This window comes from Lagopus muta, chromosome 20 (genome assembly GCF_023343835.1).
Source record: "Lagopus muta isolate bLagMut1 chromosome 20, bLagMut1 primary, whole genome shotgun sequence".
NCBI lineage: Eukaryota > Metazoa > Chordata > Aves > Galliformes > Phasianidae > Lagopus > Lagopus muta.
In genome coordinates this window covers 739,776-765,153 of record NC_064452.1, presented here as the reverse complement: position 1 = coordinate 765,153, position 25,378 = coordinate 739,776, and the positions used below count along the sequence as shown (strand labels likewise).

General features: G+C 42.4%; 1 protein-coding gene across 3 annotated transcripts in view; it reads left to right on the top strand.

Annotated features, from left to right (window-relative positions):
• The window catches only part of KSR1 (kinase suppressor of ras 1), a 56,718-nt gene extending 33,878 nt beyond the window's left edge, over nt 1–22,840 (top strand). The window contains exons 3-20 of one of the 3 annotated variants that reach the window (XM_048966736.1): nt 2,026–2,173; nt 3,627–4,098; nt 4,586–4,590; nt 6,363–6,423; nt 7,170–7,253; nt 7,770–7,831; nt 7,939–8,045; nt 8,346–8,514; nt 9,720–9,761; nt 10,508–10,562; nt 11,218–11,263; nt 11,710–12,089; nt 12,752–12,848; nt 13,547–13,680; nt 14,096–14,227; nt 14,520–14,655; nt 14,986–15,119; nt 19,568–22,840. In XM_048966736.1, the coding sequence (XP_048822693.1) occupies nt 2,026–2,173; nt 3,627–4,098; nt 4,586–4,590; nt 6,363–6,423; nt 7,170–7,253; nt 7,770–7,831; nt 7,939–8,045; nt 8,346–8,514; nt 9,720–9,761; nt 10,508–10,562; nt 11,218–11,263; nt 11,710–12,089; nt 12,752–12,848; nt 13,547–13,680; nt 14,096–14,227; nt 14,520–14,655; nt 14,986–15,119; nt 19,568–19,646 (2,343 nt within the window). In that variant the 3' untranslated portion in view covers nt 19,647–22,840. Of the gene's footprint in view, nt 1–2,025; nt 2,174–3,626; nt 4,099–4,585; nt 4,591–6,189; nt 6,424–7,169; nt 7,254–7,769; nt 7,832–7,938; nt 8,046–8,345; nt 8,515–9,719; nt 9,762–10,507; nt 10,563–11,217; nt 11,264–11,709; nt 12,090–12,751; nt 12,849–13,546; nt 13,681–14,095; nt 14,228–14,519; nt 14,656–14,985; nt 15,120–19,567 lie in introns of those variants that run through there. The other 2 variants (XM_048966737.1, XM_048966735.1) reach the window with 2 other exon arrangements.
• Nucleotides 22,841–25,378: the final 2,538 nt, after the last annotated feature.

Below are 25,378 nucleotides of genomic sequence, written 5' to 3'. Positions count from 1 at the left end.
TGGATGTGTTCAGGTTTCTGGGGAAATCTTAGTCTATCTCATTTTACTGATTGACTTGCAAATAGCTCTAACAGGTTACTGGTTACTTTTGTGTCATGCAAAGGATAGGAAAGTGAGGTGATGTGGGGTAATGTGACTGAGAGCTGCATGACGCCATCACTTGAAGCAGCAGCTACGTAATCTCAGTTCAGGGAGTGGTGGTAGTGAAGAAATGTTTTGAGATAATTCAAGAATGGCATCGCTGTAATCCTGCTTGACTGTGACTGCATAAAAGCCTGAAATGGGATGAGCGTGTCTGACAAGAGGCATTGGCTTTCCCTTATGCTTTAATGGCAGTGGTAACATCTTTGCTTCAGAGAGTAGGGGCACCCGTGGTGGTTGAAGGCTTTCTGCCCTGTTTTAGGTGTTTGTGGGTGCACAGGGACTGTGCTGGGATGTCACACCGCTCCCATGATGCGGGGATGCATCGTGCTTGTGCCACGGCTGCTCCCATCACAGCTGGCCTTGTGATAGTGCTGAACAAAGATGCTTCTGTGAGCCGCTCTCTGCGTGCAGAGGAGTGGAACCAGAGGGTGCTGGGAAACAGCTCGCTGTCAGACAAACTTGGCTTAATGTTGGAATTAGTTCAGTTTGGCTGGGGAGCTTTGTGAACAAAGCTGGGCTGGCTGCATGCTGGAATATTTGAGTGGTGGATTTTAGGAAGATTAGTTCAAATGTAAGATGTTTAGCATTGAAATGCCTGAATTAAGGCAGGTTAACTTTATCTCTTAATCACTTAATCATAGAAGTATGGTGTGATTAGCTGAGCACTCTCAGTACTTCTACTTGAGCATTTCAGAATGTTTCAGACCGGCTGCCTGTGTCAAAGCAATAGCAGCAGTTCTGATGCATCTCTTGATTTTAGGACCCAGGCTAACTTCTGTCCCTAGTCGGGATTGTGAGAGGTGTGATCTTAAAACAACATTCATCAATGCACGCTCAAATTTGATTAGCAGCCTTTTAGGGTTTGAAGGGTTGGTGTTAAATGTCCACAAGATTTCAAGCTTTTTATTTTCAAACAGATACACTCTGTTTCCTATTTAAATAGAGGTTGAAACGTTGTTATGTAGCACAGTTCCAGCAGCTGAAACTTCAGGAAGGAGGCCAAATATTGTGAAATTTGTGATCTCATTGTGACAACAGGCAGCAGTGAGGTTTGTTTAGGCAAAAGTGCGAGGGAAATTCCTGGGTATCTGCACTAAGTATCCTGGTTTTGTTTATTAACTACAATTGCTGCAGACTTACGTTGGAAACATTTGAATGAGGGAGGAGAGAGGCAATACAGCTTAACTTTGTCAGGGAACATCCGATCACTTCATGCTTTCCACAATCCTGTACCTTCTGTGTCTGCCTGATTATCTTTTTGGGGGTGTGGTGTATTAAGACACACAAGTATGTTTCTAAGCAGGGTATCAGTAAGGCTGGTCCTCCAATGAAAGTAAAATTGCTTAAGGAGATCATCAGTATCTCTTTATCAAAACATTCTTGCCGTTGATGAAAGAAGCCATTTTCCACACTGTCTGAACTTTTCATTTCTCCAGTTAAAACCAAATATTTGCCAGTTTGCAGGGTTTTTTTTCTTCAGATTTTTGGCCCGCTTTGTTTTAATGATATAGATAACTGTAATTAGTAACTTTAAAAAAATACTGAGTGAAAACTTTCCACAGGGGGAGGAAAGAAGAATATTTCAGTCAGCTCTAATCCTGATTTAAATACTGGAGAAGGACAATGGCATCCTAGTGATACAGAGCACACTCAAGCATGTGCCTGATCTCTCGGTGTAGAGAGAACGGAGAGCACATTCTGAGCACTTGCTGCTGTGCGATCACTACTGACCCACTGATCCTACGAGATTCGCTACCAAGTGAGTAATCGTGAGTCAGACCAGGCAGCGAGACAGTGGCACTACTTTGCATCAGAAACAAAGATGACAGTCTTATTATAGGTAGGAATAAAAAACTACATTGACCTTTTTTTCTCCTGCAGAGAATACCAGAGGAGCTAACCTTGGATGCCTTACTTGAAATGAATGAATCAAAGGTGAAAGAAACGATGAAGAGATGTGGCGCCAGAGATGAGGAGTGCTCCAGACTCAATGGGGCACTGAGCTGTTTAAGGAAGGTGACTGAATCAGGTATAAGACTGCTTTTTTTCCTGTGGAATTAGTTTCTCAGCAACCCAGATTGCATCCTTCTTCCTTTCGTTTGAGGCAATCCACAGAAACCTTTGTGTCTTTGGTTATGTGCTATAACTGATGTCAGGCGATGGCTCTTGGATCTGCATGAAATTAGAGCAATCAAATGCATCTAGAGCTATGAATGAGATTTGGTTTCTGACAGTATTTTCACCTCTGGAAATAAATGGATGTAGAAATACTCTCCAACTCAACAGACTATGATTGTTCCCTCTGTGTTCAGAGTTGGGTCTGATGCTGCAGTGAATCTTTCATTGTTTAGTATCCTGGACCTAACAAATGCAAACTCCTCTCCCCAGATATTGCCAGCTCAGAGAGAAGCTAATTCTGTTTCATATGATGTAGCTCAGAAACCTGGGTGTTTTTCAGCTTAATTCTTTGGAAAAGCCTAACATTGCTCTGACAACCCTTTATAACTGCATAGCTTGCAGGGTGCCAATTGACTGACTCCTCTTTAAAGCTGCTTCCTTCCTGCTATTTTTCTGACTGGAAATTTCTAAATCATTAGCCAAATTCCAGTAGCAGATGTAAGAGCTAGAAAGAACTTTGATTTACACTGAAATTATGGAAAGAAGGATACTGTCTGTTTAATTAGGAATGCACGTGTCCAGCGGATCTGACCAAATTGTTTAAGAACAACCTCAAGATTCCCAGAGTGCTGTTTCACCATCTTCCCCTGCCACCTTCCCAGGTCTACCTTCAAAGCACTGTAAATTCCATTTGTATCAGACGTGGCATACCAGCATACTGGCATTCCTGTGCATCAGGTCTTTCTTTCTAACAGTTACCCATCTGGAAAGGTGTTGTTTCCTGTTGGTATTATGACAGCTTGTATCATTCACCAATCATAAAGATTAGTTAATGGAAAAGCCAACAAACAGTTCAATTTCATGTTTCCTTTTTTCTAATCTTTTTTGTCCTGCATTGTCAAATATTTCCCATCCGTATGTAGCAATATCAGCCATTGTTCAGAAGGCATTGGCATCTAGCCCAAATTCAGGTGCACTTGTATTAATGTTCCTCTTTTCATTAAAAAAATATATAAAAATCTGTGTTTTGAGAGGTTATTTTTTTTTTTTTTTTAAGCCTAGATATATAACTACCACTTCATCTGTTAAAATTCAACCTATCTTAGAATCTTTTAGAATACTAAAATGTATTTTAGTTTAGAATTTGAGATATGAAGAAAGGGTAGTTGATGCAGTCCTTGTTTTAAAGGTTAACTTTAGCTGATGGCATAGATGGACCTTAGGAGAGAAGCAATTACTTGACTAGATGCAAAGAAGGGGAAAAAAAACACCTCAAAGCCTAAAGCTGCAGCATGCAGCATTGTGTGCCAGCATTTTTGTTTTCTTTTCTTTCTAAACCTACCATTGCTATGGTTGCTGAACAGGTGGGGAGTTAAAAGATGACGTGCTGATGAATCTTTCTGAAGCACGCCGAGAGAACAGCTCTACAAGCACGACTGAGTGCCCTTGCTCCTCTGCACCCACGTGGACTCACAGTGCACTGAACCTTCCCAAGGGCAACAGCCCTCAGGCACGATCGGTGTCGGTGTCTACAGTCTCATCTTCAGATTCCTTTGCCTCGAGTCACGGACCTTCTGTCTATGCAGATAACCTCCTGGACCCTTTTGCCTTCCCTGCACACGGTGGAAAGTTAGCACCAAGGACTCCTCATAGCATCACCATCACTCCCCCAGCCACTCCTCAAGCCAAGAGACGGCACAAGTTGAAGCCACCACGGACTCCTCCTCCCCCTTGCCGGAAAGTTTTTCAGCTGCTACCTAATTTTCCAACCCTCACAAGGAGCAAGTCCCATGAATCACAGCTGGGAAACAGGATAGATGATGTTCCTCCAATAAAGTAAGCACGATACTTCCTCCCCCTAGGGCACTGAAGAGCTGCCTTCACACCAACAGGCATTCGGTGCTCCAGTTCTGATGCTGGTGGCCAGTTGCTGGCTGTGGTTTCACTGCAGTCGTACAGTCAGTATCAGTGGGATATTCTAGGATAACCACAAAACTGGCTTGCTAATAGTTTCCTTATTTGAAATTGCACCTTCCTGGGAGGTTGGGATGACTGCTGCTATGAAAAGGCCCCAACCAGTTTTTTCTCAAATATCTAATAGTCATTTCCATATCCTGTAATTCTCTTTTGCCCATAAATGTTCCTCTCAGGTCAGGTAGCTGGTAGCCTTTTACATTTTATCTTAGGATGTATTTTAGCTGCTAGTGTGAGCTTTAAGAAAACCTATCTATGTGACAGCTATGCCTCTGCATGAAGACAGGTACTCTTAGGCTAAATATTTATTTTTGACTGATCCAGGCTTTTTTTCCTTCTTGTTCTCCAGGTTCGGTAAGAGATTTTTACAGGTTTGTCTGTATTTCCTTGATGGGGAGAGAAGAACCTGTCATTGTCAACAGCCTGCAGAACAGTCACCTCTGTCCAGCCTGTGGAAGCCCTTAATAAGGCCTTGCATTCCAGAGCTCCTGTTACCTTTGTGAAGAATTGCAGGATGCTTACAGGGTCTTTGTACCTGGTATTTCTTTGGATGACAAAAGCAGGAAAAACGAATGCTGATGTTTAAGGGCTAAAACAAGGAGTTTGTGTGTAACTGCTTGTCTTTGACTTCTGAGAGCTGATTTGGTCCCTTGGTACTAGAAATAGATCTAACCATTTGTCTTCAGATATTCACTGCCTAGTGTCTCTGTGATGAAAATACACACTCGTGTGTGACCTTCTGAGAAATGCTTCAGCACGTTCCTAAATCTAGAGTACTTCCTCTGCTGATGAGTCTGTTCACACATTTAAGGGTCTGCAGGACAAGGACTTGTGCTTTTACACACCGACACGTTTGGTGTTTTAATGCTACTGAACATGGCTGTGTGCAGCTGCCTCTTAGACACAGAACTCGTAACTTAGAAGCTCTAGGAAAGTGCCTCACCATTCTGTGCAGCATGGAAGTTTATATAAGGACCACACACTTCTCTAGTAGTCCTTAGAGCAAATCCCCGAAATTACTTTCAAAAATGAAAAAGTACAAAGAGAAAATTGTAAAATGAAAATGTAAGCAGAAATGGGAGCATTTCTCTCTGCGGAGTGATGGAATTTATATAATGAATTGAAAAGGCATAAGAAAATGTTAAATTAAGATTTTTGGTGCTTCTATGCACATAGTCTATTTTAAAAATTATACTGAGGGCTCTCTTATGCCCCATTAAATTGCAGAATTTATAACTTTTGTTGTAACTTACGTTACGATGATTAATGCAGACATTTGTGGTTTGGATGTCCGCACTTACTCAACAGTATTCTTTGGAAGAACAGCTAGTCAGTCCAGCCTATTGTGAGATGCTGAAGACAACAGATGCCCTCAAAAGTTCACTGGAGTAATTATTAAAAAAAAAAAAAAAAAAAAAAAGAATTTGGTGCCACCTAGGGTCAAAGAGAGAGACTGGCTTTTGTAAGCATTGACAGTGTCCCGTCTTGAGGCTGTGCTGATAGCTATGGGTTGTTTTCTCCCAGTTTGCAAAATGACAGATTTAATTCAGGAAGTATGGCAGTCTTAATATTTGAGAGCTGCCAGGAAGTTTTTTGGTATAACCACTGGAGCACTGGACTGGAATTTTGGACTGTAGCTCTTCTTTTCTGCATGTATTGGCTAGCTAAGTTATGCCAGCTAAATTTTTTTATTCTTCTCGGCCACACTTGGTTCTGTCTATAAAATGGTGATAATAATTTACAGTATAAAAGAATACACTGAAATCTACTGAATACTTGGAAACTGGATGATGGTTTCGGTGGAAAGCCAATTGGGAATAAGCTATTGTGTGACTTTCCACTTGGTTGTGAGAATGGCCTAGGGCTTACTTAACCCCTAAACATAATACATAAGATTTTAATGCAAGGAAGGAAGAATGATGATTCTAACACCAAATCTTAGTTTACATTGCCCCAGTATGAAAAACACTACTGTCTTCGTAGTTTTACTGCACAAGGCAAATCCATCTCAGCTGTGCTTCTAGAGAAGTCATGGCTACTAGTTTTTATCTGTAACAGTGTTTACATCGACACAGTAAGTGTGCCTGAGGGTAATGCTTCCCTAAAAGATCTTTGTTCTCCATCAGAGCTCTCCCAAGGATCCCCTCAAATGGTACGAAGAGACTTTGGCTTAGCTGTAACACACAGGTAAGCAACAGGTTCTGTGGGAACCACAAAGGAAATAAATGGAAAGGTCAGACCAAAACAGCATCATATTCAGTGTGTTTGTAGTAGTAAAGATGGGCTTGAAGTTGGGTCAGGTGCCTCGTTTGTCAAGTTCAACCTTGAATCTGTATTTCAGCTCCTTCTGTTTTTAATATCTCTGATGTGTTCAGCTCATGAAATCCTTTGTCCAAAGCTAACTGACTTGTGATTCCTCAGTGACTGGTGTACCGACAGCAGTAATGTTTTGTTTGGGGCTTGTGTCCTGGGTGAAAGGACTGACTAAAAGAAATGTGCAACAGTGCCTTTTCTAAAGTGCTTCTGCTGCTAAAAACAAAAGGGAGCTGCTCCTTCCTCCCTTCATGGAAAAAGCATTTCCTTTTTCTTCCTTTGCAGTTTCCTGCATGCCCCCTTCCCAAATCCAGACCAAAACTGGGACAGTTAGTACTAATGCCAAACAAACCCATCAGTTCTTTTTAGTAAAAGGGTTAATAGTCTTACCACCATCGCTGCACGCACTATAAATTGGGTCCCAGCTTTGTAAAGATGTTCAGGCTAGCCAGAGTCCAGCAGAATCAGTGCTAGCCTTCTTTAAGTTGCTATTGATCAGAAAAGTGGGAAGTCTTCCATAACACCACTTGCCCTTTTCTGAAAATGCTAAAGGAGTCTGCAGCTAAAATGTAGTTTTCTTTAGGCACAGTTAACTTATTTTTCCCCTCTCTTCTGCTTAGGTTCTCTACGAAATCTTGGTTATCTCAGATTTGCCAAGTTTGTCAGAAAAGTATGATGTTTGGGGTGAAGTGTAAGTACTGCAGGTGAGCACACAAAGATGATCTTTTACATAAGAGGTTCAGGTTTTATTCATTCAAGTCTGTCTAACAAATATCTCAAGATGTGATGCACTGTTAACAGTGGCGTTACTTTTTTCAGTCAAACTGGCAGTGGGTTGCTTTGGCATACCAGTATTTAGGCTGGGAGCCTTCCTGACCATAGGCAAATCTTGTCCTGGAAGTTGAATTCCTGTACAGCAACAAAGATTTGGTTTTGATTCTCTGGATTTTCAGTCCAGAGGGCTGAAGTTTTCACAGTTCCCTGTCTCAAGATAGTCATAAGTGAAGATAAATCTATTAGAAATAAATCAGATGCTAGGGTATCTATCTGACTTTCGTTAGCCTAATGATACGTATAACGGGATTCTTCACATAACACGTGGACCTGCTTTGGGGCTTAGAACTTTCCAGAATCCTCCTGAAGATTCGCATAAATAGTATAAATTAAGGGTAGGCTTCTTTATGGGAAAGAAAAAGTGCTATTTAACGTTTCTCTTTCAGATTGAAATGTCACAACAAGTGTACTAAAGAGGCACCTGCTTGTAGAATATCATTCCTTCCCAGTAAGTTTACTACAAATTATTAGCACATCCAAGTAGCTGATGGCATCACAGGAATAATAAGTCTGATTAAAGTGTTTTTTCCGTCTCATCTCCAACCTGTTTTTCAGTTACCAAAATAAGGAGAACAGAGTCTGTCCCTTCTGATATCAACAATCCAGTAGACAGACCAACAGAACCACAGTTTGGAACTCTTCCCAAAGCAGTCACTAAAAAGGTACGTAGTGACTGATGTGAATCTTCTGCCTCAAAGTCAGCGAGGAGCTACAATAAGGAGAGGTCACAGTAGTACCTTACTGGCTGGAACAAGAATGGCACTTTAGCTTTCACTTTGCAAAGAGTCTTTAGAATGACTTTTCCTCCTTGTTAAACATTGGTTGTGCACATCTTGAGCCTCTGCCTCACTCAGAGAAACTGTGTTGTGTTTGAGGCTAGGGACAGCCTTCCTCGTTTCATTAAACATTGATGGAAACTCTATATTTTTATGTACTCATTAGTGACTTTTCTTGCATTCCAGGAGCACCCACCAGCAATAAATCATCTGGACTCCAGCAGTAACCCCTCTTCTACAACCTCTTCCACGCCATCTTCTCCAGCACCTTTCCAGTCTTCCAACCCTCCCAGTGCAACACCTCCCCCAAACTTATCTCCTATGGGCCAGAGAGACGGACGATTTAACTTCCCAGGTAAACTCATCTTTTTCTGGAGAACTCTGCCAAGATGAGAAAGGTTTCTGTGGAGGCTAACCAAGACTTCACAAGTAGATTCAGGTTTCTGAATAGATAGTTAAGTCTTATTCAAGGTTTGAAAATTTTTTTCTTGTCATCTGATAAAAGGAAGCAGTCTGTTCTTACAGGGTTTTAAGTCAAGATACTTTTGCAGGACAGAAATTACTGAGGAGTTCTGGTACCTTTCTTACACAATGTGATCTTCGTACTTTCTTTTTCTTTTTTTCTTTTTTGATGAGTACTTAAAGGAAGTGGAATTCTTTTCCTCATTTTTGTTACTGTATCATAAAATGCATGCTGCCTGCTGCTTTTGGTCACCAGAGGCTTTAAATCGTAAGTTCATCACTGGAACAAAATATTAAAAGGAAAACTTGCATGAACCAGTTTTATTGGTCCCTTCCGAAAGATAACCAACAATGAACACTGGCTTTTAAGGTGTAGACAGGTGTGCATGGTGAAGAATTTACATACTTCACAGATTAAGGACTCAAATATGCTGTCTTTAACAGAGCTGATGGAGGCAAGGCTTTCATAGTAGAATAAATGTAATTCCTTCTACCTGGAAATGAAGTCACACGGTGCTGAACAGGCGCTGCATCTGGCCTTAAATACTGCTATGTTTTGCAGAAAATTTCTCACCTGTGAAAGTTGCTGTTTTAGCCTTCTTAAAAGGAGCAGAAGCAATGCCAGTTTAGTGCAAGGATTCTACTGCAGTTACTTTGTATTAGGACAAGTAATTCAAATTAAGTGAAATTAAAACTTGCCAATAGCTCTTGAGCTTCAGCCTCTCTGCATGCAGCTTGGGAAATCTGATGATATGAGAGAGGATTGAAAGACCAGCTTTTGCCTGGGCCTGCCTGTTAGCATCCCTGGGCTCTCTGAGTTTGCTTCTTCCACTTGATGTCTGAATGGGTTGTTTTCCCACCAGACTGCTTGCTTATTGGTAACACAGCACTCGTGTGCCTTCCAAAAACGCATGAGCTGAAATTCACCCCTAAAGCAGACTGATAATCAACTAATCTGCTTCCCAACAGTGAGCTGGGACTAATTCATGGAACGCAAATGTGGCACTTACTGATGATCCTCTAACTTGTTTGTTGTTTTTTCTGTGTTGTTTTTTTTTCCTTGTGTTTTGTTGTTTTTTTTTTTTAACCAAACAAAAGCTGCCTACTATATTCAGCATAGACAACAGTTTATCTTCCCAGGTGAGTTGACAGTTTTAATTCTACTAACTGCCTTCTGCTGCTGGAAAGTAACTGTATATAAATTTCTGCATGCTACCCAAGAATGATAATTCTGCTTCTGAAAAGAAGTCTGTCCAATACAACAGATAAAGCAATAGACTTCTGTGAGATTCTACTCACAGCTGTGTTCCTTTGTTAAGGCTGTCTTTTTGGATTATATGCTTAGAATATGGATGCTGTCAGTTCAGGAATGCTGAGTTCACCTTTATGAATTGATGTTCTTGCCTATGGGATTTAAAAATGATGTAACATTATTCATACGTGCAACATCTTTTCTTGCTCACTGTTCATGAATCCTCAGAAACAGCTTGTCTATTTCCAAAATGAGAACTGGTGATGTAGGTTGCGAGGTACAGAGTATTGTACTCTAAATTTTGCAAGAATTTGCAGCCCAAGATGAATTTCCTATGCATTGGTGACATTGGTCATACTAAGTGTGGGTGGAATGCATGGCCTGCAATAAAGATTAATCCTTGCAGAACTGGGGCATCTGGATTCAAGTATTTCTGATTGCTGAAGGCCATTTAAAAGGGTGTGAGCAGCTCACAGATGAGGACAGCCATTGCAAAATGTTACAGATAAGTGAATGTTAAGAAAACTGGGACTGGTTGATATAAAGGCATGTAAAACAGCCGTTACTGCAGTGCTGAATATTCTGATCTATAAGGGAAGTCTAAAATATGTATAATAATTTTCATACTTTCCAGAAATTCCCAGTCCTGCACAAACAGCACAGCCTCCAGAACCCACTGCAGACACAAAGTAAGTACTGCTTGTTTTATTTATGTTGTGTTAACCTGATAAACTTCAGGTCAGTGTGAAGGCATTGTTATAACTGAAACCAGTGGCCTGCTGAATGTACCATCTGAAAACTCCTCCAGGATCATTTCAGTCAACAAGAGTGGTACTGGTATTTCTGGTTTTGTAAAACTGAAAATGTTTTTTAAGTGGGACTGTGCCTTCAGATAGACAGTTATGGCTGTATGTGCATGTTCCCAGATCAAGAAGGTCCAATGAAATAGAAGGTAAATGGTTTCACAATTGAAACAGCACGGAAGAGCCTGGCAAGCTACCATCTTTGTAGGGATCTGAATTGTAGGGTGTGCTGATGTTTTTAACCTACATACCTAACACTCAAAATTGCTTGACCACTCCATAGGTATTTCTGTAGTACTGGGAATAGGAGCATCTGTTACTGGAACACATAGCAATAATGCAGACATACCACTGCCAGTAAATTCCTACCACTTAAACACTGAGAATCACTTCAAAGTCTTTGTCTCTTATTTGCCAAAGTAATCTTAGAAAGTGCCTAGTTGTTAAGTAGAGCACTGATTGTGCTTTGATCTGATTGACTATACTGCTTTCCTATCTGCACCCTATTTATTTCTTACTACAAATCTGTCTTCTCTTTTAGTGCTAAAGAACAGCCAGAGACAGATGGAATTAAACATGAGGCAGAGGTAGGCTTAATGGTTTCCCCTTTTATACCTCTTTTGTAACCCCAAAGGCCATGTTGTACCACAACAGAAGCTCCTGGCTGCGATGCCTTGACTGTAGACCATCTCTGCCTTCAGTCGCACTCAGCTGTCTATGCTGCAAAGATCTGCTCTGACAGTTGGTGGTTTCTGTTGCCAGGCTGAAACAATGAAACACTTGTACCAAAAAGTAACTGTTTCTAATTGGGCTAAGGTGATACTTCTCAAATCTTTGGTTTGCTCAGTGGCCTGCAGTTGTTTCTCAGGCGGTTCTTGAGCCATTTCCCCAGAGGAGGCGCATGCCTTTTCATAGCCTTCTCAGATGACTTTGTCCTCTGAACAGATCTCTAGATCTGTAGTCAGATAAACCTACCCGAGTCCTCTCAGAACAGACCTCTCTGCATGCTTTTCCTTCCTCTTTCTGTAAACAGGTGGAAGAACCTGAGAGTAATAAATCAGAACCTGAAGACGATGAGGACGAAGTGGAAGATCTGCCAAACAGAAGGCCGCACTTGCAAGGGATGATTTACCGCAAACCCAGCCAGACCAGCGTCTACCTGCAGGAATGGGACATTCCCTTCGAACAGATCGAACTGGGGGATCCCATCGGCCAAGGACGATGGGGAAAGGTTCACAAGGGAAAATGGCACGGGGAAGTGGCCATCAGGCTGCTGGAGATAGATGGGAACAATCAGGATCATCTCAAGCTCTTTAAAAAGGAGGTGATGAATTACAGACAGACCCGGCATGAGAACGTGGTGCTTTTCATGGGAGCGTGCATGAACCCTCCTCATTTAGCAATCATTACCAGGTAAGGATACAGCAACTTCTGTTAGCAATGCTACACGTGCTTATCCATTCATAATAGTAATAATATAGAGTAAATTTTTATAAACATATTTGTAATTTATATACTTGCATAACAAATATTTAATGCATGTTTATAAAATATGCATGAATTATAAATGAATATGTAATGTTTCTGTAGTCTGAAGGTAGAAGACATAAATGCAGCTTCTATTGCTTGGAGGTTTGGATATTAGAGGCGTCTCTGCTTAGGGCGCTTATTTATTGGCAGTTTAATTCTTATTTTTTAATCTCTTAAAGTCTTTTGAATTCTTAAAGTGGGATAAAACAATCTGCAGTCTCAGCATAAGCTGGTGCTCAGGTTTTGAAAACTGGCCTTACTTGTCAGAAGAGCATAACGAGATCAGGGCCGCTGCGGAAACACACGAGCGTCCGCTTGAACACGCTTTAGCAATAACTGGATGGCAGCAATAGCTGTGACTGTGCTCACCCACACGGGTGTCAGCTGAGCCATTTACATCATTGAAAATGGCACTGCTCAGCAGAGGGAAGAAGACTGATTCTGTCCACGTGATGAGAGTACTATTTGAGCATCCAGTGGTCATTTTTATGTTCCTGCAGTGTTTAAAAGAGACTTCTTAGGACTCTTATTCTTCTTTCTTATAGCTTCTGCAAAGGAAGGACACTTCATTCATTTGTAAGGGACCCCAAGATATCCCTGGATATTAACAAAACCAGGCAGATAGCACAGGAGATCATTAAGGTAAGCATACGCCGTGCTATCAGAGACATCTGCGTTCTGGGCAGTACCTCAGCAAATGTCAAGAGGCTGCACAGCTGGGGAGGGTCTGTATGTCCAAAAGCCTTACTGCAGGATGCTGCAGCAGGGAAAAACTTGAAACTGGAGGAAGGAAAACTGCTAATTCAGTGGGCAGTAAGCTGAAGACCTGTAGGGACAGAAATTGATCTTTTGCTTATCTGGGGTTGGGAAGGGAGAATTCTGATAAAATGCAACCATGAAGAAATGCATGTCCTTCCCAGTCTCTTCTCTTTTATTAGTAACTACAACTATGTTGATGCATTCTGAAGCAGACATTATCTTCCAGATTTGCAGTTTTCCATAGTTGTTTTCAGTATTGCTCAATTGAAATAGCATTTCTGAAGCTGTTGTTTTCTTTGCTGGCAGAAGCATCCTAGGAATTTACTGAGCAAGCTTGTGTCAGTTGTTCCTTGTTCATACACATAAACACTTATGCAGAGTTGTGAAGTTCACAGTCACTGCTTCAATTAGAAGTACCCTCCCAGCAACCCTGCTGTACAGAGGAGGAAGCTGCTGTATCCCCACTTATTGTTTATGCTGGAGTGAATAGAGTAAACACTTATTAGAAAGAAAGACATGCCCAATCAGAGGCTTGTAAAGAAGACAAAACTTACATCTCTGCATACAAACTTTTTTTCCAGGGCATGGGCTATCTTCACGCAAAGGGGATTGTACACAAGGATCTGAAATCCAAGAACGTTTTTTATGACAATGGAAAAGTAGTGATCACTGACTTTGGACTATTTGGAATTTCGGGTGTGGTTCAGGAAGGAAGGTAGGTGGAAGTTTCAGTGCATGGCACACTTCTGGGGTGATAAAAAACAATCTAATAGGGACACACTTCAGTGCATCACACAGTGCAGGAGAGGAGATCTGGGTCCTTTACTATGTGTGTTTTGGAATGCACTTTTTTAAAGTAGAGGCCTTTCTACACTTCCAGTGGCACACAGCTGTGAATTGAGTCTCATAACACGGAACAAAAACAATTTTAAGCCCAAGGATGAGCTGGAAAGTCAGGCCAACACTGGCATGTGTTTTTTAACATGGCAAGAAAATTAGAAAGAACACGTTAGCCAAGCCAAAACATTTAAGAAGAGTCACAGCATTAGGCAAACCACAGATATGCGCCAAGTGCTGTCTCTTAGTTTAATTAATACTGTGTTTCAGTCTGACTTTTCCTTTGAACTCAGGAGAGAGAATGAATTGAAGCTGCCTCATGACTGGTTATGCTACCTGGCCCCTGAAATTGTTCGCGAGATGGCCCCTGGGAAAGATGAAGACAGGCTGCCTTTCTCCAAAGCTGCAGATATCTATGCCTTTGGGTAAGGGAAGAAGACCTAAAGAGTATCACAGGAACTTTCTAAATGAGATAGGAATTTTAGACCTGAGCCTTGCCACTCTTCTGTCAGGCACAGGATTCAGCTGAGCTGCATTTCCCTCACCTACTGCGAAAGGTGTGGGTGTGACAGTTTGAGGGGAAGGTGGGTGAATGGGCTGGGAGGGATTTGCTGCAGCCTTATTTACATTTCAGAGCTTTCTGAAAAAAATGGGATTCTGTCAGAGTTTTGCATCCTAAGAGCAGGCAAAGGCTTGATTTGTCTGTTTATGTTGCAGGACTGTGTGGTACGAGCTCCAAGCAAGAGAATGGCCCTTCAAGAACCAGCCTGCTGAGGCACTCATCTGGCAGATTGGAAGTGGTGAAGGAGTGAAACAAATCCTTGCAACTATTAGTTTGGGGAAAGAAATCAATGTAGGTACATCAGCTGCAGGAGTCCTTCCAAAAAGCTGTTTGTCAGGGTTGCTGTAGAAGAGGGAGCTGCTTATTTTACTCTTACTATAATTCTAAAGATGAAGAGCAGGAGAGAGAGCAGATTGGAATGAGGTACCAGCCTCTTCCCATTATTGTCATATAGACGTGACATCCACTGGTACACAGGACACTGATTTTAAGAATGACCAAAACAACTGCTTAAAAAGTAGCTCTTGCTGGGCTGCCTCAAGTTGCACTGCTCCATCAATCAGTTTGCACAGCTGACGTGTGAACTAAGTGGAAATAATGAGCCTTAACTATCCTTTGCAGGAAATTCTCTCAGCGTGCTGGTCATTTGATCTCAGTGAGAGACCTAGCTTCACTGTCCTCATGGATATGCTTGAAAAACTGCCAAAACTGAATCGTCGGCTCTCCCACCCAGGGCACTTCTGGAAGTCTGCTGAGTGAGTACTTGTGGTCTAACATGTACATGTTAACATGTGGTTAACACTTATGCTGCTCAGAATTTGCTAACCAACTGTTCCTGTGTAATTTTGCCTTCCTGGGGTCTGTCATACTTTTAACAGCAGAGTAACAGTGTGCTGTTTTGCTTTTCTAGTTGCTAGGAAATTATGCAATTAAATGTGCATGCACTTCAGACAGTTAATTTCCTACTTCAACATATTCACTTCCCTCCTGTAGATCATTTATCCAGCTTTGTTCAGGCTTCTGACAGTATCTACCAACGTTATTGGAAAGTGCCCACACTGACCTGAAAGTGATTAGAGCTTTCCTTTTAATGGCTGGTACTGAATGAGGAAGGGAACCACCGAAGAACATGCTGCCATTTCCCTTTTAAACTGAATCATCAACTTATGGAAGAGCCTCAATGTAGCAACCTTCCTCAAGGAGCACAAAGAGAAAAAATGCAAACCCTCCCCCCCTGTAGGGAAGGCAGCCCAGTTCTCATAGACAGATAAAGGATTGGAGCACTTTACTCAATCTAGTTGACCTCTGGAGGAAAAAAAAAAAACATGTTAAAATCTTCAGAATCTCTAAATTGCTTGGCAAAAGCAGTAAATTGACAGCTAGGGACAAGTTGTTACTTCTGGACTGAATAAGCTGGAATCATGTCAAGATTTGGATCAAGGAAAGATGAGAAGTAGCAGCACAAATCCTAGCCAGATCATGATACTTTCCAATTTAGGATCTGTGTTTGAACTGGGAAAGAAAAGTATCACAAGATCAAGCATCTGTACACGGCCAAAACTGGGAGAGTCCCTATGGTATCTGTTATGATAGATGAGAGCAGAATTTGGAACTAAATCCAGGTCAGAATAGACTTGCCTAAAGCCATAGGACTAAAACCTTTTGTCTCTGGCATCATGAATACCCATCACTCAGACAATAAGGGATCCCAGTTTCGCTTGCCTCAAAGTCAGGGGGAGACCAGACACTTGTGAACCGTGCCCATCTTTCTTTGGTGTATATTTTCTTCAACTGACCCTCTAATATTTTCTTTTTTCTTTCCCTTTTTGATGTTTAATCTACCCCTTCCTTACCATAACCCTTCACGATCTTCCTGTAATACATTCTCATCACTAAACAAATGCTTCTGTTTACCTGTATGCTGACTGTCTTGGCATTTTGTGCCTTGGTGTGTGCTTTATTTGGGCGTTTGGTTGCAGATTTCACCCTTTGTTTCTTGTTATAGTGTCTAACAACATTAAAAGATGGCCTCATCTTTATACAAAAGAAAACTATTACCAGCAAAAGTTGAATGCTTACTATCCACTCATCGATAAGTAGAATTGTCTACTATTTTTTCCATGTGTTAGATACATTAATATATCACAGCACTCATTTTAGAAAGATACAATGAAAAACAGGGAGATCCTTAGATGTGGCAGTTCTTTGCATCATCAGTTTCTGCTGTGCACTGGGGTGTGACTGTAGGTGGGAGGTAAGGTGTCTTTCTGTGCCCTGCTCCCTCCTTACTCCAGCAGATCAGTTACAGCATCAGTCTGAGGATTTCAGTTGTCTTGATTTTTTTTTTTTTCTTTTAAGTTTTTTTCCTCTAAATAAGTATCCAACGAGAAACCAACAGAACTTGAGCTCAAAGTTCCATCATTCATAAATGAAGAGAAACAGCTCTTTTTCCTCTTCAGACCTAAAGCATTGTAAATTTAAATCTGTCTCCTCTGCATATTGGGAGTTAGAGAGCAAGTTATGCTGTGCTTAGAGTGCTGAGAAGGATGTCAGTACAAAAGGCAGGTATAGAATCTGGTCAGTGTGATAAGCTGCAGAGTGCGATGATCAGTGAGGGTCTCTTATTCTTGGATTTGAAAGGTAACTTAACCCCAATATTTTTAAACAAATCATCTTTTGTCTCAGAGGAGGATCATGGAGTTCAAATTGTTTTATAGACAACAATTCTTTTGTCAGGAGATACACATGATATGGCAGCATCCTTTGTTAAAGTTCTTCCTTTCCTACAGCAGCCCTTTGCTGTAAAGCCCTCCAGCATGATGGCTCTGCATCAACACTTTCATGCCCTCGTTTTTCCATACCACCAGATCTACTTGTGTTGGATCATTGACTCCCACAGCCAATTTGGTATCTTTCAGTCCACCTAGTCAGACACCATAGAGCAGACTGGGAGTCCGGGCTGCCTAAATATTCCCAGACTGTCAGAGGGTCCTGCATTGTCCCCTAACATCACACTGGAAATTACTTGAAGTAATGCTTCCCATTTGGGCAGTTGGTTCACAAGAGTGCTCATTTCCATAATCACATCTGCCAAGTGATTATTTTGGGTTAGTGTTTCCAGAGGGAGTTCTTGAACAGCCTGTGGAACTGTGCCTTATGGAGCAGCGACCCAAATTATTTTTTCCCCTGTGTAGTCAGATCCTCTGCTCCTACTGCAAGTGGTTCATGTAGATTTGCATACATTATTGCTTTTTCTCTGCTGAAAGCATGTAATAGAAGTACTTTAAGTATCAACATTGTCAGCTGAATTAGTGCTCACTGAAGTGAAAGTGCAGGCAGCTCAGTTGGTTTTTGTCTCCTGCAAACTAGATTATATTCAGGTCACACTTAAAAAGCACTGTATATCAGTGTCAACCAGCGACCAGATGCAAAACCTACTGAAATCACATCCCTTCTGACAACTCCTTAGAGAAACACTGCACTAACCCCCTGCCTGACTCTGCTGTAAGCTTTATAGTTGGTAGTTTTCAAGAGCTTATTTTAAAATAACTGAAAACTAACTCTCATGGTGTCTTTTTCCCCTCCCTCCCATATTTCTTTGTAGGTTGTAACTACTGGTGCAATAATGGGTTCCACCTTGCATGCTTCCCTGTGTTGTATCCTAACCAGCAACTTGGACAATCACCTTCCATTCAAAAAAATGAAAACAAACCACGAAATTAACCCATGGACATAATCAGCATTTTATCCGACTTCTCCTTTTCTGCCTTTTTCTGCTTGGCGTGGGCTGTTAGCTTGAATAACAACTCCTGCCTGCAAGAAGTTACTGTCTAACAACGCGGCACCTTTCACTTCTGAGTCACGGCAGCAGGCTGCAGCTTCCTCCTGGCAGGCAGCTGGCGCTCTGCCCTGACTGGTGTGGGCAGCAACAGGCTGGGCTTTGGCTGACGCTGGCAGTTGTGGCCTACAAGCCTCAGGAGGCAGACAGGGGAAGTTTCCTAGCTGCTGAGGTGGTGGCTGTCATCCTCAGTGCTGGGCTATGGCTTTTGACTCAACAGGTGCATTTTCCACAGGCACAGCCAACAAGCAAACACTTCACTTGCATTGCAAACCAACAAGAGTTAAGGGACAGAGTGGGTTGGTTCTGCTGTAGAGCCGGATCCAGCCCTGCATCGAACCAAGGGTCAGCTTTGTCAGGGGTGCACACAGCAGGTGCAGAGAAAGGAGGACATGCCTCGCTGTGCTCAGGGCAGATTGCAGTCCCTCAGCCTACCTGTGAACGCACCACCAGCAGCTGCATCCAAAACTGGGATCAGCTACAGCACTTAGCAGAAGAGAAGGAAAGTAGGGAAGCCCTTCAGTTCCTCCTTCTCCTTTCCTCGCAAATCCAGTGTTTTGAGTTCCGTGATTTGCTTTTGTTTACATCTCTGGTTCAGCAAAATGCCTGACTTTGCAGAACTGTAGGCAGCACTGCAAATGTGTGCCTTTTTGTAAAAGATCTTTTTTCATTCCTTTTTTAAAAAAAAAATTGTTTCACTGGAGAGAGGACAAGGATAGAGGCAGACATGCAGCAGGAACCAGGGAGGTTTTTACTGTGTTCAGTGAGGACAAATACACCTACATGTCATTCTCTCAAAATCAGACGCCTGCACACTGCCCTGGAAAGGGTCTGCTGGAAGCCTTCATGCTCCCTGCCTTGCTGCCACCAACCACATACGTGGAGGAAGGCATTTTGAAGTGAAAACATTTCTAGCTCTGCTAACAGATTAAGGGTGGATGGGAAGATATCTTTATTCACTTTCTCTAGACTATAAAGAGGAGCAGATGTGTTTTTTAAAGCAATTGATGTACCTTGTCAGAATGCCCCTTCCTCTTAAATAAGTAATTATTTTCTCCATTTCTATTTCAACGAAACCAAATTTATGTCAGTCTTCTACCCACCTTAGGTTAGGTACTTAAAAGCCTCCTGTTTTGCCAATTTGAGCCATATGCTTTCACTAATGAGGTTAGCATGAATAAATTCAAATGTTTGCTGCTTAATTTTTAAACACTGCTGGGTGATCTCTCACTGCATGAGAGCAGAGCCCAACCCATTTACTTTTATATGACTGCAGCGTTGTAGGGGAGAAAAAAACACAACAAAAAAACAACAATAAATAATTCTTTTCCCCTCCTTTCTCCTTTCCTTCCCCACTCTTTTCAGCATTAACAGTAGCAAAGTTGTCCTGCGTTTTGAGAGATTTGGCTTGGGAATCCTGGAACCAAGTAATCAAAAGATATAGCATGGTGTGTGGTTGTCTTGTGATAATGTCTACCTACTTACACACAAAGAAATCTTCACTGAATTTTCCAAGCTATGAAACTGGTGCAGCCACAGCTGAAAGCCACACGACCATCAATTAACAGTCCTTTGTTGTTGGCAAAGGGTGAATTCTGCCTGAGCACCAGCAGTTATTTAAAGAATGTTTACATGATACTTTTGCGTGAACTATATATTTTTTAAACACAATAAACAGCGAATCAATTAACTACAGCCATTCCACTAGCACAAAGAGAAACCAACCTCCTTCTAGTTCCTTTTTGCGTCTGTGGTGTAACTAGGAATGATCTTCTGCCTTCAGTGCATTTTTCCCTAAGACAAGTGGAACCGCTTTGTTTCAGAATGGTTACGTATCTCATACAAGGAGATGGGAGTTTTAAATTGTTTTTCTCTTGTTAAGGTAAAATTTATCTATTGCATTGTGATTTATCCAAACTGATAATTCAGTTTGTGATCACTCCGGTTTGTTTCTGCAGGTTGGTCCAAGCTCTGGGTTACCCTGAATTAAGTTAAAGCAGTAAAAATCTGTTTCTTGCAAGGGAGTTTGCTGTCAAACATACAGTTATCTCATTGAAACAGAACTGAGCACTTCAACACAGAACTCACAAGAAAAGCTGAATTGCCCTGCCACAGAACTGCGTCGGGTTGGTTGGGGTGGCAGTGGACCTCTGGGTCCATCCGCTTTCAGCCCCGCTCAGGCAGGGCCACCCCAGCAGGCTGCCCCTGGAGAAGGTGAGCTGGGAAGCTTCAGGCACAACCCGTTTGGTTCCCTGAACCAGAGCACTGCCAGACCTCACCCCTTGCTGCCCTGATGGCAATCTCATTTGTAGAAGAACATATTTCACTAGATAGAGCTCCAGGGAGAGAAGAAAATCAAGGGAAAAAGCCATCCCTTAACAATGTATAACATACTGTTCTGATACACAGAGCTTGTTAAGAGACTCAAAGTCATTTCTCTCCCGTGTGCACACACACTCCTCCAGACAGTCAGATAAGTCTGCAAGAATTCAAGAAATTTAGGACTCAGCAGTTCTGAGGAAAACTAAGAACAGCAAAACCCTTGCAGCTGGGAAAGTTACATTTTGTTCCAGAGAACCTGAGTCAATCCAAGACCCGTTTCAAAGGTTAAGACCAAGAAAAAACCTAGCCCCCCAAAATCAAAAGGAAACCACATGCTACAATGTGCAATACACAGACTGATAAAGGACACAGCTTATTTCTGCATTTAAGGTAACAGATGCATTATCTCACTTGCAAATGAATTGCAAGCTGCATTAAATGTTCCATCACACCTCCCATTCTTGTTCCTCTGCCTTTGCCTGTCAGCCAGGGCAGCAGGACAACTCTATGCAGTGGACATTAAGGAGCCCTTCTGTCCTTACACTGCTTCATTTTTAAGGTAGTTCATTAGGACTACCTGAAAGTCACCGAATTTCATCTCTCCAGTCACACTAGTACATTACATGCCTCTTTTCTATCTTTTGCCACCATTACAAGGCTTTATAATGTAGATTACAGAGGGAAAAGCTCTGAAGTCCTCCACAAGGCACATGAAGTGATAGGCACTCAGTTTGGTTACAGGCAGCTGACTTGGAGAAAATCAAATGGAGAAAAAAAGAAGTTCTGTTGAGCAGAGGGCTTCACTCCAACTACTCCTTCACTGTGCTATGGTGATTTTATATGTGCCTCAAATATAAAACAGAATTTGTTTGGTGGTAGCCAAGCATGGAGATACGGTTCTCTTGACCTCCCTCTTACCACCTCAGAAAAGCAAATAGGCCCCTCAGCACACAGTGCCCTTTTAGCCACCACCTGCTTTCTCTTCAAGCCTTGCTACTGTTTGCTCTCTCACAATAACATTGTCACAGATTTAAACAGAGGTTGTTTTCCAACGAGTACCACTTAAGTGTTGACAGTGCAGTAAAAGCCAGGAGAAACCTGCTTCGTAGCAACGTTAAGGTTATGAACCCACGGGCAGCAGTGTACCTTGCCTTAGGGAGAGCAGAAGCTGCTGCTGGATGCACACATTGCATCGGGTCTGAGCAGCCCCTCTGCACCACAGCATGCTCTCACTGCTATTCCTGTCTCACTTGGGAAACCCAGAGCTTTCATTGTGGGAAGGAAAGAGTGATTGCTCACCTGGCTGTCAGCAGTAATGCTGCTGTGGCAATGTGCAAGAACAATGCTGAGAAAGCACGACCTTCTCAATCTTTTCCTACAGGATGGCTGGTTGGACAAGGCTATCCAGCTTACAACAAAATAAAATTAAAAACCAAACGTTGTTCTTCCTGTGTGACTGCCCTCATGTGAGGTTCAAACCCTGGCTGTTTCCAGGCAGAATGCTGTGCTGACCCTGCTTTCCAGCAAGGCAGCTACACCTGTGTCAGCAGGGCTGCCTGTCCCTTGGTGCTTCACTTTGCAGTGTGCTGAAAGCAGATGGAGCTGACCCACGAGCACTGCAGGCTGATGGAGTGCCATCCTGCTGCAGGAAGGGTTTCAAAACTTGCCTTTAAATCATGAAGTTTGAGATTCAGTCTGAGTCTTCCTTGGTTTTGAGTTTAAATCCCATAAATGGTTCTTAAAAGCAAAACCCAGCGTACCAGAGAGCAGGGCCAATTACTGTCTGGGGTAATGTGTTGCAGTCAGCTGTGTAAGGCACATGGAAGTCAAACAGAGCCGTGCAGCTGTACAGCTGTGAATGAAATCAGGCGCTTCCATCTCTCTGCCACAGCTGAGCAGCAGGCATTGGGTCACTGCTTTATGGCCAAGTGTCTCCTCATGTGCTGGTGTGAGGCACGAAGCACAGTAAGCCTGTCCTGTTGTAGAGGTGTAAATGTGAAGCTGGCTGTACAATGCTGCTACAATAGCCACACGTCAATAGTGAATGTAAATGGAGTCTGTAATATGGTGAAAATTGACACGTTTTTCTTTTCAAATGTGTTGTAAACTTTGTACAGTAAATTTTTTTTTAAATATTTTCTATCAGAGTGTCTTCCAGAATTGCTATTAAATTAAAAATTGTTAGTATTAACAACCGTTGCTGTATTAGTTTATGCAACCAGCAAGGAAAAAAAAAGTGCACATTATGCTAATAAAATACTGGATACATAGGAATCTTCTCAGCAAATAAATCTTTGCTCTGGATAAAGCAAGCGTTACAGAATTGTGGTTTGACCTTCTCTCTCCCTCCCCCCCCCCCAACACACACACACACACACACTTGTAGCCAAACTAAAGCACAAGCAGCTCATTCTTTTTTTCTCATCTTTTTCCCCCTCAATTATTGTAGTCCTGCAAAGCCCAGCCAGGGAGGAATAAAAATTGTTTTTGGAGCCTTGTTTGTGATAGCAAGTCCTCAGAAAAAAGCACTATGTCACCCCCATCAGCCCCTTTCCCCACACTGACTCAAGTTGTGGCCATTTGCTTTGAGCTATCACTGACATCTGCCCAGCTGATATTCTAACAGCACACCTTTCCTGCAGACAAGGATCATTTTGTTTCCTCTTACAAGTCAGATGCAAAAGCCTTTCAGCTGCAGGACAGCTGGCAAACTTTCTTCAACTTCCTTAACAGATGGAACTGAGATGCTGTTCAAGTTCCTTTTTGCTATGATCACTGGAATTCTCACCACAAATGGCATCAAACAGCACCAGGATGGCACTGAGAACCCAGTGCCCGCTCTCAGCAGCTCCCCATCCCACTGCACAATTCCAGGTCCCACCACTCCTCACAGCCCCAGCAGCACTGCAGCTGCTCAGCACGCACCAGAAAGCTTCCCCACCTGCTACAATGAGCCAAGTTACCTGGCTTGAGGAACTCCAACGCTGACTTTTCTCAGAGCATTAGACTATGCTGGGAGCAAGGCTGGGCAAGTTCAGCACTTCAGAGCTGCTCAGCAAAGCCAAGGGGGCACAGCAGGGCCTGAGCTCTGAGCAGAGCTCTTGGTGGATCAGGTCATTCAGTTAGGATACCACACAACGAGCTTCAGTAAAAGGGGTCTTAACATTACCTTGCTGAAAGCTCTTCTCAGCTCCCAGCTCACCACACAGTTTGTTTTTGGAGGAATTCATCCCCCTGTGCTGCCAGGAAGCAGCAGAAAGCCCTCACGCCCACATCACCACAGGACTCAGCCTGCACTGATCAGCACCAACAGCTGCAAGAAGGCTGCACACCTGCAGCCACGCACTGCCACAGAAGAGGGAGCTGCCTCCTGCCCCAGAGCCCGCTGTCCTTCCCCTGTGTGTGCCCCAGCTCCAGCCAGCGCTACTCAGCTGTGTTAATTAATCCGTTAACCCCAGGGTCACTGTGCTGCTGCCAAACAGCTTTACTCCAAAAATAACAACAGCCTTGTACTGCCCTGCAGAGGAAAGGACAGTGCACTTTAAAGCACAGCTTTACATTTCATCCATCTTATCTAGATCTTTCATACACAAACAGTAAAAGCCTTCAGATAAGTTGAGCCTTCTTGCTTTTCATAAAGAAAAAGAAATAATGAATGTAATTATCAATTAAATTTGAAGGATGAGGTCATGTATTAAAATACAAAAAAAAACAAACCAAAACAAAACCCTAAACCTCAAGCATGAAGGTTACATCCCACCAGCTGCAAAGGGAAGCTCACTGTTGACTGGCTATATTATTACATCCCAGCCCTGCAGCACAGCTCCCACCAACCCAAGGCAATGCCTTTTCCCAAAGAAGAGCAGCAAACCCAGCCCAGAGGCATTTGCATCATCAGCTGCCTCCTGCTGAAAGCCTCAGAGCACATCCTAACCTGGGATTTGTGCAACACAGTATATGACTTGTGCATTTTTATTATATTTGTTTATATTTTAGTCAAGATTTTGAAGTTCTTTTTGTTTTTAAAGCATTTGTCTTTCATCAGTGAATAGTCCAAGAATCTTTTCCCTGAAAAGCAACAGAAACTTCCCTCCCTCCTTTCCTCAGTCAACAAGTATTCCCATCTCAGTGAAGACAAACTCAAGCACAGAGACCATTCAGAGCTCCAGACAACTGTGATGTAACACTCAATTGCATTTTAAACCCTAAAGCCAGAGGGGACCACTTCACCAGTACTCTTGGCAAGAAAATACATCTATTTTGTTAAACACATGGCAAATGCGTTGTGCTGCAATACTCCTCCTGAAAGCACAAGGCACACACTAACACTTTAAAATATAGAACTTACTTCTGTTGCCTATGTTGGACTTATTTGAAGCCCGGAGCTCAGAGAGTCCTGGGCTTATTGAGAGCTTTCTAAATGGAGATGGAAGTTACCTCGTTCTGCACCTCACCTCAAAACTTCAGAAGCAAAGAATTTGTTAAAGCATTAAATAACATCCACATACTTGCTATGAACCTCCTCTGTCCTCTCTCTGTCTCTGCTGTCCCACACTTCCTGTTCTCCATCATCACTGCCCACAGCCTTTCAACTACGCTGCGTTTCTCATCTTATGTTTAAAGCTGTCCTGAAGAACACGTGGAACACACTGCACATACGTGACACTGTTGACTTTTGAGTGTCAAATCCTTCACTGGATTCCAGCTCCTGGAGACAAAGGATGACAGAAAAAAATCTCACCTTTAGCTTTTTAATGCCATCATAAATTCCTGCTGATTTTAGGAAAAGAAGTTATAACAGAACTGCAAGGGACAGGAACCAAACTCAAAACATAACTAGGGCAATATACATCG